General features: G+C 45.4%; 1 protein-coding gene across 1 annotated transcript in view; it reads left to right on the forward strand.

The window, feature by feature from the left end:
- TM6SF1 (transmembrane 6 superfamily member 1) overlaps positions 1–21,279 on the forward strand; it is a 546,630-nt gene that overhangs the window by 131,639 nt on the left and 393,712 nt on the right. Inside the window, exon 4 of the mRNA XM_069222564.1 lies at positions 2,327–2,430. Within this exon, the coding sequence (XP_069078665.1) occupies positions 2,327–2,430 (104 nt within the window). The remainder of the gene's footprint in view (positions 1–2,326; positions 2,431–21,279) is intronic.

Below are 21,279 nucleotides of genomic sequence, written 5' to 3' on the forward strand. Positions count from 1 at the left end.
TTTTGGGCAAATTCAGTGTCACTGGTTGGTTCATGGTTTATTCAACCTCCGTTTCTAATGAACAGCGTCAGATTGTTATACAGTTTTTCAGGTGGAGTGTTTACTGCTGAAGTGGCAAAGAGAGGCTTATTAATAACAGCAAAGGTTTTCGTTAGCTTAACGTCAGCATTGCGAATGCTGCCAGGAATGTAGTTATTGTTTATGGATTTCTCACCCACATTGCAAAGTGTGAGCTTGTAATTAACATGGAGAGTGGCTCCATAGCACATAGAGGTTGCCTTAGAGAGTGATAACTATGTGACAGATTAAGGCCGACACCTGTAATTGAGTGGGGTTACTGGGTCTAGAGTGGTGCAAAGTGGGATGGCATTGCATTAGTAGTAGATTGCCAGATTGTCACTAAGAGATTTTAGACAAAAATGACCATTGCCCACTTTCTGTACTCAAGGTCAGTGTTGGAGATTGTTCGTAGATGTTAGCAGCAATAGTTGTATTTTGTTAATCTGTTTTGTACAATTGTTGTTTGCAGATTGAAACATATTTACGGAAAGCGAAGAACAGTATTTTGACTCAGCTAATTAATTTGCAATATTCCGTAAAAGTGACTTTTAAAATTAACATTTCATTTTAAAGGCAAGGCTGTTTTTTAATTGACATAAAAATAGTATGAAATTTTTAACCAAACAAACTCTCTACCAGATTTACTTCAATTACTTGGGCAAATGTCAGTACAAACGCTTACACTAAAGTAATACACGTCCTTCTCTTTGAAGGAGTTACTAAGGGTTAAAGCAGGTTGTGGCACATAACTCCCTAGTAAGTGATTAGTAAGGTCCTGTGTGCATTCCTCATTATCTAGGTTTGATACAAAATGCGTACTAGTGCAACCTGTAGTAGGTAGTGTGGTATAGCCCTTTTAAAATTGGATTTTTCATCCTCTTGTTGTACAGTTGAACATAAACACACTGCGAATTTTCCATATTGGAATATTGTGATTCACTTTTTTATATACGTTATTTTTTCTTATATTATATTTACAATCAGAATCAAGACATGTAATGCAATGCTAATACTAAGGATAAATTCATGCAGTAAATTAACTTTTCCACCTCTAACTGTTATCAACATGAGATTTCTGTGTCTGTGAAACAATACAAATACATTAGGGAGGGGAGGCAAAGGATAAAAACACACACACAAAACCATAGATTTAGTTGAACAACATACACTTGTTGGTGTAACTCATTCAACTCTCCTCACTTTTTGATGTCTGAGTATCTGATTAGTACTAAATAACATTACTGTCTGAAATCCACATCACAAAATCATATCTATAATACACTTTTTAAATCCACGAGCAAATGTGCTTGCTGTGTTTTCAGAACTAATTTATTAGGTGCAATGAAAGCTCTTGAAAGCTGTTTTTTTCTCCTAATGGTAATTTTAGTTACCTATGTAAAGCATGTAAAACTGCCAAAGAGGGGAGCATACTAAAGTTTTCCCAAGAATCAATTCCACTCTGTCATAAACATCACCCCAGTCAGATCCTACTTTCAATTATTTCCAAATCATATGACCCAAATATCCTTTACCTGATTCATTTTCCCAGCAATTGTCTATTGCTAACAATTGAAACTTTTCTTATTGGGGTGCAATATATCATAACAATACTTTTTTGCAGAACAAGCATTACATTAAGATCCAATTTCATTTTGCTGACTTCAGAGCAGATCTTTAACTATGTGTTCCTTAATATGTTACCTAGTATCACTAATGTCCATAAATGTTTAATGTTACCCAGAGATTGAGTCTCATTATCTTCACCAGTACTTAGAAAGAAACCCAAGGTTTCAGAATTGAGGAGCCTGTTATTTTTGTATGGTACAGTACCATTTATCATTTATATTGCCCAGTAAACTCTTGAGTACTCTGTGACACCAGTGTTTCCTCTCCAGTTTAAATTGTAACTGCAGGAATACAAAGACGTTGATTAAGTTCATTGAACAACCTTCTTTGAGATAAAGGATGCCAGCAGAAATCAAACCACACTCCCATATTTGTTTCATGCTATCCGAAAACAAAGGGACACATCACTGTAGAGATTTAAGGATTCATGTTTAGCTCATAATTGTTGTTTCAGAGTTGTAAATGCAAAATGTGCTGTTGGGGGTATATCTTTTTTGACTTTCGAGTCAACTCTAGAGTGTATGAGTCAATTATAGAGTGTGGACTCCAAATAACCTGTTGATATATCAAAATTAAATGTTGTTTATAATATATAGTCAACATCTTTGAGGCTTTATTTTATTTTTGCATTTCTGTCTAGGGTCAACCATATCTGAACACTGCCTATGGACATTTAATCTGCTATTGGGATGGATCTGCTCATTATCTTATGTACCTCTTAATGGTGGCAGCAATTGCATGGGAGTAAGTTTTTTTTTCTGTGTTGTACTGTCATTTCTTAGTTATACAGAAAACGTATAGATTGAACTTGTTGCATAATGCAAGAGCAAGTGATAGGAATGTCTGGCTTGAGGGCTTTAGCATTTTATACCTAAGGATAGCTACAATTTGAATACAAGCAGATGCTGAACTTGGCCTGAAGAGACACCTTAACTCTGACAGGTGGGTATTCAAAATCGTACACAACACCCTGCCAGTTTAGTTCACTTTGCAAAACAATCTTTCAGTTAGAAAGATAAAGGAAAACGAGACCACCTAAAAAATAAGATTATCGAAACTTTATACTTGTAGCAGTTTTTTGGGATGTTGTAATAGGATAGATTTAGAGTATACTGAAAAGCTGTAATACATGCACTTAATGAAAACTGTTTAATTTGCTTTATACGTATAACCCTATTTTGCCAATGTAAACCTTAACAATGCATAAAAAACATTGTTTTTGATCTCGTTGAATTTTGATGATTTCTTCGATCTTTCATATATTTAAACTCATTAATTCTTCAGATATCACCTGTGTAGTCTCGAAAACCTATGAACTATGCAGTCTTTCACTAATTTTGTCATTTAAGTTTAAATGATCACTGCCAGTAACATAGATTGTAGTCTAGTGGTCTAGAGCACACTTCAATCCGGTGCAACAGCTGAAAAGACTACTCAGAAGGGGCCAGTCCTGCTACTGCGGTACCAGATGAGGTCCCACTCACAAAATGGTGAGTCTTCGTGGTGCATGCCATAACTCCTCACACCAACAATGCTAGAAATGACGAACAAATACATTCCTAAATTACCCCCACCAGCTTTTTAGTATGCCCGGCTGATATGTGGTTAAAGGCTATAGTATCTGACTTTGAAAGGAAATAACCCAATGTGAAGGAATATTGCCACTTTTAAAGCAGTAATTATCATGTGTACTGCTGCATTAGAAAAATACTGATGTTACCCCTCTCATGCTTATCTTTGTATCTTTGTTGCCTTTTCCTGTTAAAATCTTGGGAAAATATAAAAAAAAAGGCAGGCATCTAAATTTATTGAACACCATAATTTACTAGATCCAGCTCAGTCTGGATTTTGCCCTGCACAGGGACCAGAAAGAGCTTTTGTTTCTTTCCTTGAAGACCTGAGAATATCATCTAGTCCTTTAGCTATATTGGTATAACGTGATTTATCTGCCGCATTTGACATGGTGTCCCATACTAAATTGCTCACCAGACTGGCTGAGGTTGGCACCTGTGGCTCTGCTTTACAGCGGTGTCAGTCCTATTTAGAGGAGAGTTGCCAGGCTGCTCATCCTCCACCATTCCAGTTAGACTCTAAAGCATGTGGGCGGAGTGTTCCTCTGGGTTCCGCCCTTAGTCCTGCTCTTTTTAATCTTTAAATTCAGTGTAGGTCCTCATTTACAAGGATTTTGCGCTGCCATCGCACATTTTCACAAAATCAACAGCAGATTTACAAAGTGGCGCTAGAAGCCTCTTGCGTCACTTTTCCTGGGCTAGCGTCATTTTTCATCAGCGTCGGATCTGGCTGAGTCAGATACCGACAATGATATGCAAGGGAGGCTTTCCCTCCTAAACGATTACGCTAGCCTGCTTGCGCTGTATTTACAAACATGTTGAGAAATGATGACACTGCCTAGGAAAAGTCGTGCTAAAGCAGACTAGCATCAAAGATTTAAAACCTGGTCAGACCAGATGTTAAAATGTCTTCCAGGCACAGGTCCAAAAGGAGAACACTCACAAAATACCTTGGCAACTTGGAGACAACATACTCCTCTTACAACTTGGGGCACGAAGGAGACCAGCTCAATCTCCAACAACACCAGTAAAACATCAAGCACCACCACAGTCACCACCACCCAGACCACAGAGGCAGTGTAGAAGAAGGGAGCATGTCTATAGCCAGTGGGCATCTCTGATTGCCCTCAGGGAGGAGGAGCTGCGCAGGGAGTCCATAATCCAACTGTTCCACCTGATTTCGCCACATCTGCAGCCAACGGTTGATCGTCCACCAACATCTCCCCGCTGACCAAGTTCCTGGCTGTGCTTTACCTCCTTGCATCTGGATCCTTCCAGACCACAGCAGCGCGAGTGGGTGGAGTATCGCCGTCCTCCCTGTCTCAACTCCTGCCCTCTGTTCTGGATGAAATCATCCCCCTCACACCCCAACACATCCTCTTCCCCAACACCCAGCAAATGCAGCAGGAAATTAAATAGGCCTTCTACGCAATTGCTGTGTTTACACATGTCCTCAGAGCCATCGACTGCACACATGTGCAATTTTTACCACCTGCCACAACAGAACATATGTACCACAACCAGAAGCACACACATTCAATGAATGTTCAGGTCATCGTGGATCATAGCGGCTTAATCATCAATGTGCAGGCCAAATACTTAGGCAGTGTCCATGACTCATCCTTCTTCAGAAACTCAATAATCAACCAGAGGTTTCTGGTTGTACAATATGGGAATGGCCTGCTTGTAGGTAAGCAAACAGCAAGTACCTAACAGACACAAGAACAAAGACATACGGAGGGCACAATACACAGATCACTCTCTGCCTACACAGATAGGAACTGTATGATGAGGCCTGTCACACTTATGTGCACTTTGCCTCTATACAAATATCTAATGCAAATCACCCTGAAATACAGGTGAAGACATCTCAAGCCACTTCTGCAAACGTTGCATGATGGAAAGGCACACACCCATGCCCGACAGACAGGAAATCCGCTCTACATCTCTGTGTGCAAGGGAGGTATACTATCTAGACTGGGGGTGGTTACATGCAACACATGGGACATCAGTTGTGTCATGCTTCAAACACCAGGGTTTAGGGGCCTCAGTTACCCCGCCCGTGTGCCACTCTGTGCCACTATAGCAACATTCATTGAATGCTCCGCTGGCACAGTGTGCCAGTCCATATTAACAAGGCCATGCAAACCCACCTTGCGTGGTTTATCATGGTCTTGTAAATATGGACCTCATACATGCATAAAACTGTGTGCAAGGGCCATCCCATGGGTGTTGCTTGGGGTTTACCCATGCAACACCCACGGACGAAAAAGGTACCTGATGTATCCACAGATTTATAAGGCAGGGAATGTATCACAATATTACGCAATCTCAAGGGTGGTGTAAAAGTGATGCAATGGGGAGCAATATCCCTATCAGCCCCTATATCTTCCTCTTCCTATGTGTGCTACATTCTGCAGCACACAGAGAAAGAGGGAAACACCTCTCATGATTGTTTTTTTGTGCAGGAAGGTGTTCCCTCCTGCACAAAAACTATCATCCTTACAATTCATGCACCCATGCACCATGTTGCAAGTCTCCCTGCCTTGGCACTAGGCAGCAAGTTGTGCGTCAGTGCAGGGGAGAGGACAGAAAGGTGCCATATCTTGTTGGTAAGGCACCTTCCTGGCTTTCCACAGTGGCGCATGGCAGCACAGCAGGGCTTGTTGTCCTGCCCTTTGCCAGGGCCACCTGAAGGAGGGCCTAGGTGCCAGATGACAAACCACAGGCCATGGCCAGGTCACATGTAACTGTACAAATGTCTGATGTTATATGAAAAAACTCACATGTGTGAAGTCTAATGGAACGCAAAGACATCACTCGCCATGCTACTGAGGCAGCAGCCTTGGCTGGAAGGTGCTCACGCATACACAATATACATCCTGAAAGCTAAGAGGTAGACACAACAACCCCTGATGCAAGTGTGAATGTGTACTCTCTTGGCAACTTGGTTGTAGTTACACTTGTATGGACCCCAGATTGGCATGAGTCTGCAAGTAATGTATACCAGGTCCCCTTCATAGAGACGTAGTACAGTGCAGGAAGTTGTGTAGCTGGACTGCAGGTTAACACCGACAAATCCACAGGACTTATGTGTTGTGTGAATAATTTGGACAAAATTCCCTCACATGTACACAATGCCACTACATTGTGACATGCTAACTTGGTGTAGGAAATGCCAGTTGTCACACCAAGTCACCCATTTGGGATATGTGAGAGCATACTGTGTGGATAGCGTCATGTCTACTGTAATGAACAATGTGGGCTAATCAAAGGCATGGGCAAATGTAATGTAGGACAATTCCAACATCTGAAGAGGAGCATATACATGTGTCTGTGTCAGCCATGGCTGGCATGTCACCAGCAACCTAGGTTGGACCGAAAAAGATTCCCAGCCACAATCTGTTGCACCACACATGTAGTGGCAACACAAAACATTGAGTGGACTGGAGCAATGGATTCAGACTCCATCCAACCCTGCTGCACTAATATGACAGTCATGAAGTTCATAGTTATGACCTATCTGCTCTTGTACTGCATTGGGCGCCACATACAGTGATTGTACAAGCCTCTGGAAACTGCACCACACTGGCATGATTAACATATCATGAGTCATAGCAGGACAATACCAATACACATGACACATATGAGCAGGATGTTTTCAAATGTATTAAACCAAATCAATGACATTTTATTTTTACATTAAATATTTCAGTTAACCAAGGTTACGGCATTCAGCCATGGGTGATGACCTCTATTGCTAAACCACAAACAGATGCTATAGGGCCGTAATCAGGCACATATCAGGACCCGGACCATTGTTGGGAGGACATTTGGCTTGTTAAAACCCCACTGCCGTTGTCTGGATGTATCAGCTTGGCGACTGCTTTGTTCACCATCATTATTTTGTAAGTTGACCCTGGCATGTGCCATACTGCACAACATCTGGGAGAAAACAAATGTCCTCTGGGATAAGGAGCAAGAGGCTCCCCGTGAAGAGGAGGAGGATGACCACACAAACCATCCAGACATACACAACACTGTTGCTGGGGCACAGCAACGTGCTCACATTGTCCAGCATTTTTTCACATAAATATATGTGGAGTAGGCATGGCTGCCAAACATGTAAATATATCATTCCATATAACATATGTATTGGAGTGTATGTCACAGTCCTATTTCCCAAAATAACATGTATTCAGGAAACCATGAGTAGGCCCCAAGAGTCGTCATCCTAGTGTAAACACTGTTGCCGCCACGAAGCCTGGTGGGACACCAAGTCCCAGGCTCCTCTCCTGCAGCCCCTCAACTGGGGCAAACTAGAAGGATAACGCGGGCGCTGTTAAGCGCACCGCGCAACACCGCTCCTGTTTTTGCCACGAAGCCTGGTGGGACACCAAGTCCCAGGCTCCTCTCCTGCAGCCCCTCACCTGGGGAAAACTAGAAGGATAACGCGGGCGCTATTAAGCGCACCGCGCACCACCACTCCTGTTTTTGCCACGAACCCTGGTGGGACACCAAGTCCCAGGCTCCTCTCCTGCAGCCCCTCACCTGGTGCAAACTAGAAGGATAACGCAGGCGCTATTAAGCGCACCGTGCACCACCGCTGTGCGGGACGCGCGCGGGACGTGCCCGGGCCAAGACCGGGCCCATCCGTGACCCTCAGAGACCGAAGGAGGCCGGGCTGGGCCCCCCCTCTGGGCCCTAAGGTACGGTGCCAGGCTATTCAGTGCCTGAAATTATTCTAAATACTCTTTCTGTATTGCACTGTAGTTCTACTCTTTAATGGGGAAGCGCAAGGCGAAAGGTAGCCCTGTATTGGGCTCTGTCAAACCTAAAATACCTAAAACTAACAAGGCCATGCAACCCCACACCAATTGTGTTGCTAAGGAAATTGACGACCTGATTGAAGAGGTGGAATAGATCTTAAACTATAAGAAGAGAGTCTGATGAAAGGAGCCTAAAACCGGTACTCTTATTTCGTTCCTAACTCCAAGACCGCACACTGTTTCTAATTTGCAAATCGCTACTTCTCCTTACCAGGTGTTAGCCTCTCAAGGCTCTACTAAAATCGCTAGTTCTCCTACTCCCCCTGCATCTCATCTCGAACCTGAAGCACTAAAAGCCAACGCAACGAATTTCACAATTCCCTGCTCTAATCGTTTTTCCCCCTTGGTGCCTCAAGATCTGGAAAATCCTTGATTAACTCCCCAGACTTTGTCGCATACGGAGAGTGCCCCCCGCAAGATGACTTGCTAGCACTGGTGTCTAGCCTCAAGAGCGAAGTAGGCGAGCTGAAATCCTTACTGCTTGAAATCACCACTCTCCTCAAAAGCAAACATCTCCTCCATACTTGCGAGCCTAAGCCAAATCCTGTGATAACCAAACATCCTCTTGTAAAAGGCGCTTCGTCAACCGGGCCCCTGCCAATGCCAGCAAGTGCAGCAGGCCCTATGAAAAGGCATTGTCTCTGCAGCCGGCATGTGTCCCCTTCGGAAAGCAACATTTCCCTTTCTTCTAATGTTCATTTTAAATGGGACACCACAAAAGCACCTTGTCGAAATCCATATCTAACCAATAACAACTATATATATATGTGTAATGTCCCACCTTTGTCTCCAAACACACGGGAAGATAAAGCCTCACTCGTTAACAAGGCCTCGCACTGGTTGAGATACGTTAGAGGCTGTGGTCAGTTATCCACAATGACATTCTATCTGCTGAACGAGTAAATGGCTTACCCGGTAGCTGGGATTTCATAAAACTTAATCTTAAAAATGCCCACTTGGTAACAGGACTCCTAGATATGGAAGCACGTAACACAAATAGGAAGACTTCTGCTATCTTTCTCAGTGATAGCCACCCTTCTGCTGGTCACATGCAGCTGAATCATCCCTCCAGAACAGCCAATTTGGCCTTGAGTAGCTCCGCAGGCTATCAATATTTCAGGCCATCAGGCCACCAGGTTTTTAAAGGTACATGATCTGATCCAGCTCTTACGATTAGTGCTGGTCCTGCTCTCAGTGGCCAAACAGCATGCGAACTTGACTTCCAGGGGGCTACTTCAGACATTGACTGAATATGTCTTCCTAACTCCTGTATCTCCATCTTTAGCTCAGATTTACCGGTTACAGGTCCTTCACCTAATTTACCCAGTCCAGGTGTCGTATCACCACTGAAATTACAATCTGATATTACTAATAATTTTATAACTCTATCTTCTGCGGAGCATATTGATAGCCATGCCCTAGATGATACTCTTAGCAATTCAACCTGTTCCACTGCCTAAGCGACAGCAAAACTCCTGTCCTGGAACGTGGCTGGCATCAATGGTAAACTTGCTGACATTGAATGGGGGGCATATGTTGAAAACTTCAATATCTGTATGTTCCAGGAAACTTGGGCAATACACTACACGTATAGACAGGGGTTTAGTTCTTTCTTTAAACCAGCTAAGCCATCTTTAGCAGGTAGGGCAGCAGGGGGCTTATGTACCTGGGTAAAATCGACAGAGGTGGGAGGAATCAAGAAGGTACATGTAGATTCCCCTGACATTTTGGCCATTGCTATCCAACCAATCTCAGGCTCCCCTGTTCTATGTATAAATATCTACAGTAAGCCGGGTCCTTCCAACCATCGTTCAACTACTATTGAGCTATTGAATACTTTAATACCGGACCTCCGTTTAAAATACTATATCATGATAGCAGGGGATTTTAGGCCCTGATTCTGACTATGGCGGGCGGCGGAGGCCGCCCGCCATAGTCCCGCCGACAAATGACCGCACCGCGGTCAAAAGACCGCGGCGGCCATTCTTACATTTCCGATGGGCCGGCGGAAATGCCCCTGCAACGAGGATGCCGGCTCCGAATGGAGCCGGCGGAGTTGCAGGGGTGCGACGGGTGCAGTGGCACCCATCGCGTATTTCAGTGTCTGCATGGCAGACACTGAAATACTTTGTGGGGCCCTCTTACGGGGGCCCCTGCAGTGCCCGCCGCCATGGAGGATTCTGTAGGGCAGTGGTAAACCGGCGGGAGACCGCCGGTTTACCCTTTCTGGCCGCGGCTGAACCGCCGCGGTCAGAATGCCCTTGGGAGCACCGCCAGCCTGTTGGCGGTGCTCCCGTGGTCGGTGACCCTGGCGGTCACCGGCCGCCAGCGTCAGAATGACCCCCTTAATGTCCAACTCAAACTCAATACAGACCTCATAGAGGTTATGCAGCTTGAAGACAGCATATGGAATATCCACCCCTATCCTATACAACAAACTTTATATAAACCCTGTATTAGGGCTACGCAGATAATAGATTTTATGATGCTCCATGGTCTCCGTCTTGGTAATGGCCGCTTTCCAGCTGATACTCCTGCCAGACCAACTTGTTTTAGGGGCTTATGTAGTAACACACTGGATTACATTTTCCTTGATTTAAGAGTTTGGCACCATATATCAGATGTGGAAGTGGGCAATCCATATACCAGTGATCACGCCCCTCTTCAGATCACGTATAAGAGATCTCTTTTAGTAGGAGCTGTATTCTCCTCTGCTCCTTCTGGTGACATGGAGTTGTCTAGCAATAGGCGTACGGTAAGATGGGACTCCTTTCAGAGATCGAATAAGCTTCGAGATAAACTGTGTGTCTTAACTTCTACTCACCAGTTATTCGACGATTGCCTCACATTTGCCCCATCTGAAGTCACGTCTCTACATTTGGACCTCTTTGCAATCTTGAAAGAGCTGTTTTCTAAATGCGTTAGGCCATCGACCAACTTTTGTGCCCAACCCTGCAGCAAATGGTTTAACAAGAGGTGTAGAGAGGCTAAAAACATCTTGGTAAAGGTGCTAAGGACAAAAGATAGACTAGGAATTATCAACGCTAGGCACCATTATGTATCAACATGTAATAAGAGCAAACATGAGTATGAAGAGGGGCTTTGGAGCGAATTATCTGAGGCAACTAAGGTCCACGACTCCAAGTGGTTCTGGCTTCTGGTCTCTCGTAGCGACCAGAATCGAGCACACAACTTGGAGTCACATATTACTCCCGATGCCTGGCTTTCCCATTTTAAGGAACTGTATGGCTCCCCACTGGTCTGTGATGTACCAAGTTCGGGAGAGTTGACAGCATCTTACTCGCCTATGCCCTCCCTGCCTCCCTTCACTGCCCAAAAAGCAGCGAAGGCCCCAGGGTCGGATGGGATCCCCTCAGATATGTTCAAAGCGGACCAGAACATCTGGAGTCCGTATATTAATAGGCTTTCTAACGCTATTCTGATTACTAGATCCTATCCTGACTCATGGAAAGAGGCAATTATCGTGCCCATTTACAAGAAAGGAGAAAGAAATTCCCTGGGAAACTACAGACCTTCTTGACAACCTTCAAAAAATATTTTGCCACCAATTGTTGAGCAAGCTGAGGAAATGGATAGTGGAAAACCAAATCTTTAGCCACCTCCAAGCGGGTTTTAGGGAAAAAGTCAGTACAATAGACCAGATTTTCCGCTTTATTTCCATTAAATGGAAAATTGTTGGCGTGGACTCAGGTCACCTATTCGTAGCATTTGTCGATTTAAAATCAGCTTTCGATTTAGTACCCCTCTACAAATTGTGGGAGGTCTTGATCAAACTGGGTGTCCCCTGTTCTATTTTAAATATTATTAGAGATCTCTACACTGGTAATTATGCCAGAATTAGATGGGGTCCTCGAGGTGAACTAACTGAAGAATTTCCCACTGCCCGCGGCGTGAGACAAGGTTGTGTACTCGCACCTACTTTATTCCTCCTATTTATAAATGCATGCATTCCCTATCTCATGGAGTGTTCTAATGATGCCCCCAAAATAGGAGGGCAGAAGATTCCTTGCCTCCTATTTGCAGATGACACCTTGTTGATATCCCAAACAGCTACAGGCCTTTCAACCCTGCTCTCAAGGTTTATGGATTTCTGTAATGATCATGGCCTGGAAATTAATCGATTGAAAACTAAATGCATGGTGTTTGGGGATAAAAAAGGCAGGATGCGGCGACCCATTTATCTAGAGGGTGCCACTCTGGAAAGAGTTGGCGATTTCGACTATTTAGGTCTGAAACTAGAAGATTCACATAAGTGGCACTCTCATCTCCAGAAAGCAAACCTCCGCTTGAAACAACGGGCGAGTGGTATCGTAAGACTTGCAGCTAGATCCCCTAGCTTTGCCATGACGCCCGCTATTTAAATATATAAATCGCAAGCAAGGGGGGGGCCTTTATGGAGCTGAATTGTGGGGCCATTGCAATCTAGACGATCTGACAAGGGTGGAAAACTCTTTTTTAAAGATGCTGTTAAGAGTTCCCTTCAGTACCCCAACGCTTCCTATTCAAATGGATCTAAATTTGCCTCCAATTAGCCAGATCGCTGCTCTCAGGCCTCTGCTGTTATGGATTCGCCTATGGTCACTAGATTCTCTTATTCGATATAGACGCAGGCTAGCTAACCTGATGGATAATAACACTAGTTCAAAAATCATGTGGTGTGCGTATGTAGAACGGACCTTCGTACTACTTGGTTTGGGGACATACTGGAAGGATCCATTATCTATTCCAAAAAATGCAACACAGATTCTCAAGGATGCATTTTGGCTTAATGCCCAACTTACACAACTGTCTGCAGTCTCATCATCATCTATGACTGGCAGTTTTCTAAAAATCAAATGCCACTATGAATCTGAGCAATACATGGATACAGTACTTTCCTCACGTGCACGTGCATTGTATACTAGATTTAGGATAGGCTCTCTCCCTCTGCGCATCCTAACTTACAAATGGACTAATACTAGTTGCACCTCTAAGATGTGCCCGATGGGTTGTGCCAGGGAAGAATCCATAACCCATGTCCTCTTTCAATGTTCTGCATACCATAAACAGAGGGCTTTTTGGATTATTCCATTATGTAGAAAAATGGGTTTTAGGAATTGCCTATTGGCTTTAAGAGTTTTTAAATCTGATTCATCTGTTTTAGTGGCTTGCTGTTTGACAAAATATTTAGAATCTATTTGGCATTGCAGATTGAATATGTTAAAAATAACAGGGGAAAATCTAACAATAGACGTTGGGAGTGGTCATTGATGAACTTACTCGTGAATTTTAATGTATGCATCTATCAACTTCTCACTGTTTAATTAATTTTTTATGTTTTTATATTCTTACATCTTTTAAACAGAAATGCTTTTATTCTTACCTTATTTATTGTTTCTAGTTAGGTACGCATTTAAACCCATGATATCTATCACGACAAATTTGCATTTTTGCACGATTCTATAATATGGTACGAATTTTCATAGGGAAAATGTTTTATGTTTAAGGTTTTTTATGTAGTTCAACGTTTTACATTTGAGGATTTTTATACATAGCCTGTTCTTTTGTAAAATTATGAATTTGTGAATTGTGGTGTGCTTTTATGGTATTTATCTTTACCAAAATAAAGCTAAGGAAGGAACGAACAAACACTGGTCATTCACAACCAGACACAATGCACTGAGCTCAGAAAATGTAGTGTATAATGTTTGCATTGTCTCCCAAACAAACATGTTTGACTGAAAACACACATATCTGCCATTGAACTGTTGCACTAAAAGGAAAACATATAGATAGGAATCACTATGTCAGGGCAACGGTGTACACCAAGGTCTGTAAGTATTATTCAGGAACTGCAACAGTTGATCACTGTGAGAGATGTGTCAAATCAATGGGTGAAAGATTCATAACACTGCTGACAACTCACAAAATCCATATCTTTTGCACTTACATGTATGACAAATAGCAAGTATTTCACGGAGAACAGTACATCTGTATGTGTAGCACAGTGTCCAACAAGTCATTAGTCATCTTGCTTGTATGCCAATCAGTGGCATTGCATGTTTCATGCCGTTGACTATGAATCTAAGTACATCATGACACAGCATGACTTGTATATAGAAGTGGGGCCATGAGCTGTAAAGAGCATTCCCCCAAACCACCCCTACTCACTGTGCTGATGCCAAAGGATATTGTCTTTAGCTGTGGCTCACTATTCCTAACAAACATGCCCACAGGGACGCCAAGCAGAGTACAAATCATGGCTTTAACCAAGCCTGCTACATTGTGGAGGGGCTACAAGAGTAGACCAGTGTTGGACCTGGCCCTAGTGGCAGGTTCATCCCCTGACTTTTTGCCTCCTTTCTCCTATTTTTTCTGACCTCTCGCTGTTGGCCCTAGGACTTTGAGCACTTTATCACTGCTGGTCAGTGCTAAAGTGCAGGTGCTCTCCATTCTAAAGTTGGTATGATTGGCTTGTACCTATTTGGCATATTTAATTTACCTGTAAGTTCTTTGTACAGTGGTATGTCTATACCTAGGGCCTGTAAATTAAATGCTACTAGTGGGCCTGCAGCGCTGCTTGCGCCACCCACTGAAGTAGCCTTTCAAACTTGTCTCAGGCCTGCTGGCACAGGGCCTGCATGTGCAATTTTCTGCCACAGGGACCTGGCATCTACATTTACTTGCCAGGCCCAGAACTTTTTTCTACATGTAAGTCACCCCTAAGGTAGGCCTTAGCTAGCCCTTTGTGCAGGGTGCAATGTATTTAGGAGGCAGGACATGTGCCTAGTAGGATGGCCTGTCCTGGTAGAGACAAACAGCCTATTTGGTTTTTCACTGCTGTGAGTGCTGCCTTCTCATAGAATTGCATTGGAAATGCCCTGCCTTACGTGTAAGGGGTATTGTCTGATTTATGAGAGGTAGCGTAGGTATGTTTGGTATGGTTGTAATGGTAGTTATTATTACTATTACAGAAATGCCACTTCTAGAAAGTGAGCATTTTGCTGTGCTTATGACTCTGGTGTTTTGCAGCTTGACTCCAATCCATGTCTGGGAAGAGTGACAGTTGGGCTTTGTGCACACTTTTCAGACAGCCTGTACACAGGGAGGGTGGAGGTGTCACAGAGGTGCATCTGCATACTGAATAATCTTCCTGGGCTGACAGAAGGGAGAGGTGGGGCACACCTGCCTTTGTAAAGGCTGTGCCCTGGCCTCACCCAATAGGGTTGTTTACCCCGAACTGATGTTTGGAGCCTGTGCTGGAGGAGAGAGGGGTCACTCCCAGAACCAGTTGGAACTGGTTGGAATCTCCTCTCCCCCTTCTTTGTAAACACACTGTAAAACTGAGTATAAGAACAGGGGAACTTTCCCCACAATTTGGAGACACTGGAAACATCATGGAACTGGACACAGAAAGCTGGAAGGACTCACCAGGAACCGCCATTGATTGCTGCTGCTGAGCTGACCTGTGACCTGCTTGGTCGCTGTAAGGAATTGCCTGCATCCCCCTTGCACTGGCCTGCATCTGGGCACTGCCCCCTGTGCTCCTTTTTCCTTGACTTTGTTCCCCAGGGGCAGGGTGCAGTGGCCCTTGACCCTTGCAACTCCATAAAGCACGAGGAGTGCTTCTTCCCCTCTAGCGCCTTGAGAGCGCGTGGCTTAATTAGCCTAAAACACACATGGGAGCATTTTCTTTTTTATGTACTTCGTGCTCTGAAAGCACGTGGCTGTGCCCAAACTGCCCCTGGCGCTCGCAAGCGCGTTACTGTTGTCATTAAAAACTTCACTGCCACAACCCAGGCCGTTTTATCTAAGCGTGAGTGACGCGCTGTTCCTGGGACCCCAGGGGCACCATCGAGGAAGGAAGAGGAGCGAGCGTGCTCCTACTGTGCCCACAGGGCGAAGCGCGCACTGAGAAGTGCCCCAGGGGTCAAGCAGGCACCTACTCTGTTGCCTGTGCATCGCTGCAGCCTGGGTGGGTCCTTCTGAAGTTGCAGGATCGGGCGGGGAAGGAAGCCTCACCGGAGGCTCCACGCCTGCCAGAGCCCCTGATTGTGTGGTGCACGAGCAGGGGGGAAGGAAGCCTCATTGGAGGCTACCCCTGCCCCTTGGAGCCCTGCGTGTGCGGTCAGGATGGGCGGGGGGAGGAAGCCTCAGCAAAGCACTGAGTATCCTTTTGGGAGACCACGGGTGGGGTGGAAGCCACGCCGGAGTCCCCCGCGCCGGTCTCCCGTGGTGGCTCCCAATAGTTGTGCGCTTTGTCCCCCCTCTAGAGGGCAATTTAGATGCAAGGGGGCCCACAAAGATCATGGGCCCCAGGAGGGGTCTGATATCAAGACCGGAGGGGGTGCATGTCGCCCCCCTCACCCCACAATTACCGGAAGGCCCCCGTTTTGCACAGTGGAGCACCGGGGCCCCCCTTTTGTTCTCCTGGGCACTGGAAGTGCCTTTCATCAAACGGGTACTTTCTAAAGGACCTACTCCTTTCATATGTTCCTTGGATGGACATTCACGACTTATAAGTTAACCTGCCTAGTTTTATGAGGTGTTTCATACATGTTTGCTAATGGTCCTTTTATGGGCATAACATGCTAATATGTTTTCCTCACTTGCCATATGTTTTATAAGGTTCCTGGTCTGGGCTTTTTTGATATTTCTATGACAAGTGCATTTGCGTAGCAATGTGATACTTGACTACTGCTTATGTTGCAAAATAATAAGTAACCTGTGTGTTTTATTGACTACTGCTGGTTCTGCAGAGTAACTAAAGTGTAACCTTGTGACAACTGCTTGGGTAGCAGGATATTACTGACATGTTGTGTTTGATCTAATAATTGTGTTGTGAACAATACAGTATATTTTCATATAACTTGGTGTTGTGTTTCCATTGTGGTGGGGATAGTGCATCACGTGTGTTGTGTGTGTTGTGCAAATGCTTGACACATTGCCTCTGGGATAGGCCTGACCGCTCGAGCCAGGCTGCCAAGGGGGTGAGCAGGGGTTATCTTGGACATGTAACTCCCTTCTCCTGACTAGAGTGGGTGGGTTCTGTTTGGCTTAGGTGCATACCCTAGCCGACCAGAAACCCCATTTCTAACAACCTGCATTACTCCTGGAGTCATGATAGGTTGTGGGACCATTTACCCTACTCCCACCAATAGCAATTGAAACAATAAGACTGTGCTGCATATTGCCAGATATATGTGCAGGACATAATTTCCCATGGCCCTATGACAACGAGGAGCAGGAACAGCTGGACGATTTGTATGTTGAAGATGGTGAGCAAGTCCAAAATGTAACATCAATAGTAGCAACATTGCTGAGTTCACAATTTTTAGTCCAGTGCGTGGCAGATGCACGAGTGACCCACGCAATGTCAAAGAGCGTGATGACAAGAAAGACTGTACCCATTTGTGAAAACATATAGCATTGCAAACAGGGTGTAGCCAAATTACCTGCCCAGTGTGAGAAAGTCATCCAGTTGGCACTTACTACAACATTTTTGTGAGGACTGACCTTTGCTGTACCCTGGGTCGGCTACCCAGGCCTGTGGGCAAGGGATATGCTACATTGGCACAAGCACAATTGCAACCAACAGACTTATGTAAGTCCCTAGTAGATAATAGAGCAAGGTTGAATCCAACTACCTATAAGTCCCTAGTAGATAATAGGGCTGGGAAGTTTGAGTGTCTGCTGAATGTCAAATGTAGTGCAAGGGGCAGATCCAATATCTGGTAGCAAACTGGCAGTGTGTCTCCTTATTAGGAGGGCCCTAGATGGGGGGAACATGTTCAAATGGCAACATTCACTTATCCATACATATGTGTACTAAGGGCCAGATGTAGGTAGGAACAATTTTGCGAGTCGGAAATTGCGAGTCATTGCGAATCACAATTTCCGACTCGAAAAATGGGATCCAAGAAAAAAAAGCGACATCAATTTGCGACTCGCAAATGATGTTGCACCGCAGATTGCAAGTCCGCTGTTAGCGAGGTCGCTTTTTGCGACCTGGCTAAAAGCGAACTCGCAATTTGCGAGTCGGGTGTCGCAAATTGCGACTGGGCCGCAAATTGCATGCAGGTGCAGCAAAACAGTTGGAAAAACACTTCCTGGCTCTTGCTGATGACATCAGAACCAGGAAGTCATCAAATACACCTGGGAGGAGGGAGGACCACACCCTTTTCAAACTGCTGTGCAACTACCTGGAGAGAGGAACTGCTGCTACCATGGAAGACACAGGCAGTGCAGGAAGGAAAAGGAAACTAAAATTCTCAGAAAAAGAACTTGAGGTGCTGACAGAAGAATGCTGCCAGCACCATGACCAGCTTTTTGGAAAGGCAGCCCTGAGTGTCCAGACACTGAGAAGAGGAGGATCTGGGAGCAAATCCAGGAGAGGATCAATGCCATTGGGGTGAGCCACCGAAGCATTGATGAAATAAAAAAAAGGTGGTACGACCTGCGCTCCAGGACAAAGGAGAGGGTGGCAGAGCGCCTCAAGGAAATGAGGGGCACAGGAGGAGGCCCATCCACCATCCCACCACCCACAGCCATGGAGGAATTGGTGGAGCAGACACTGGAGCCTGATGCTGTGTCAGGAATGGGAGCATTGGACACGTCAGCGCAAGGGACATCCAAAAGTGAGTACCATGAAAGCAGCATGCACAACCAGACTAGCTCCATTCCAGACTAGCAACCACCAGAATGGTGCATTATCGGCAATGTAGTACAGTAGTCAGCATATAGGCAAATGTTTGTTATGAGGCATACAACAGATGTAATAGACTGACAGTGTGTCCCGTATGTCCCACAGGTCTCCCACAAGACACCTCCACCATCCACACCATCCAGGGTGAAGACAGCAGGCCACAGGCAGTGCAGGAGGCTGCAGCAGCCATTACCTGGGCCCAGCACAACACCACCACAGTCCCCTCCAGAAGAAGGACAGGACATGGAGGAAGGAAACACGACACCTGGCCCCAGCCACACAGTGAGACATCCAGAGCAAGCAGCACCACTGCGTCGCAGACACAGAGTCCTAGTCCAGGCGGTAGACCAGGAGGATATAGAGGAGGCATCAATGTCTGCAGTCGAGGCATCCCTTCATTCAGGTCAGCGCCTGCAAACAAGGCAATTACGGATTATATCTGGTGCAATGCAGAGAATGGAAAACAATATCACACATGGCCTGGTTGATGTGAACACACAGTTCACAAGACTAAATGACAATGTCAGCGAACTTACACATTCAATCCGCCAACTGGTGACGGAACTGGTGGCTGAGAGACACAGTGCAAGGCGCCGTGAGTGCCACCTAATTACCAGATTTGACCGCATGGCAGCGTCCATTGGCCGTCTTGCCATGAACACTACAGGCCTGTCAAGATGGAACATGAGTCTGCAGGTGGAACTGGGCCACTTTGCAGGGGATGTGGCACGGGAACTGGGCTGCATTAGCCACACAGTGGACATGTTGTGGGCCAGGCAGGTGGCAAAGGGCACGGGTGAGACCCCTCAGGACAGTGAGGAAGGGTCCACTATCAGCAGTGTATCTGCCACTGACACACGTGTACTGAGGAGTGGAAGTGCACATCAGGGGTCAGCTGACCCACCTGGGATGAGCCATGCTGGGTGAACCAGGAGGCACAAACACTGCAGAACTCATGAGGCACATGCAGTTAATGTGCCCTCATTAAGGGTGGACATGTGCAGCCACTTACGGACAGTTATGTTCTTTCGTCATTAGGTTCACTAATTAAAATGTTTTGTTTGTTCCACTACACAACTGGGCTCTTTGTGTGTGACATTGGTGAGTGTGGTGCCTGTTGCTTCGTACCTTCCAAAGTATTGGGTTGCAATGTGGTCCCGTCTCTGTCTGCCTTGATTTGCAATGCTTCTATCTCCAGGCTGCCGATGTGGTAGCTCTTGCTCCTCATCCTCCGAATCTGGGTCTGCAGGGGTGAGTTGTAGCCCACGTCTGGTGGCAATGTTGTGTAGTATTGCGCATGCACCAACTATCTTGAATGCTGTTATTGGGGCATACTGAAGCGCACCTCCACTTCTGTGGAGGCATCGAAATCTTGCCTTTAACAGTCCAAAGGTCCTCTCTATGACATTTCTGGTCCGCCTATGTGCACTGTTATATCGCCTCTCATTCTCATTGCTAGGTGTTAGGTACAGGGTTAGTATCCATGGTTGTAGCGCATATGCACTGTCACCTGTAAAAATAAGCAATGTTAGCAGGGCATGGATGGTTTCTACAGTGACCTGTGTGTATGGCTTCAGGGTGTATTCAGCAATACCTAAGAGATATCCGTCTCCAAACTCCCCACGTTCTAGGCGTTGGTGTATCCCACTGTGCCTGAAAATGTAGGAGTCATGTGTACTCCCTGGAAATTTGGCTACAATGTCAGTGATGACATAATGGGCGTCACATACCACCTGGATGTTCAGTGAGTGGGTACATTTCCTATTGCGGAACAGATATTCCAGATTTGCAGGAGGGCTAATTTGTATATGTGTCCCGTCCACACACCCTATTACATGAGGGAAGTTGGCAATTCTGTAGAATTCCAACTTGGTGCTGTTAATTTCTGCATCATTCCCGGGTAGGTATATGTATCTGGACATGTGTGTGAGTATGGCATCTAGGAAACATCTGAAAAAACCGTGAGAGTGCACTTTGGGATACCCCATCTGCCACTGCAATCACCCACTGATAGCTACCCGAGGCCAAGAGGTGCAGTGAGCATAGCACTTGCACATGTGTGGGGATGGCGCTGCCGCACACAGTCTGGCGTTGAAGCTGCGGACTTAGTAGATCAATTAATTCTAATATTGCTTCACTGATGAGTCTGTATTTGTCATACATCTCCTCCTCAGTTTGTTGGAAAAGTGTCTGCCTGATTCTGTACATCCTCTCCTGTCTCTGGCTCCTCCTCCTCCTCTGCTGTGTGGCGTGGACTCTCCTCCTCCTTGCTATCACATATCTTTCAGCCATTTTGAGTAACCCAGATGCCTTCTGGGTCTCCTTTTATACCTTCGTTCTGGTTACCACCTGCTCTGACTTAGTGGTAATTTGGGTGTGCAAAATGGGCTGTGTTCTCCTCTGCACAGGCGCTAAATCAGCTGCCTAGCATCAACGCAGCCACCCTTGCACCAGAGGGTGCCTGCATTGGGGGGTGATTGTTTTTGTG

This window comes from Pleurodeles waltl, chromosome 3_1 (genome assembly GCF_031143425.1).
Source record: "Pleurodeles waltl isolate 20211129_DDA chromosome 3_1, aPleWal1.hap1.20221129, whole genome shotgun sequence".
In the NCBI taxonomy this organism is placed as follows: domain Eukaryota; kingdom Metazoa; phylum Chordata; class Amphibia; order Caudata; family Salamandridae; genus Pleurodeles; species Pleurodeles waltl.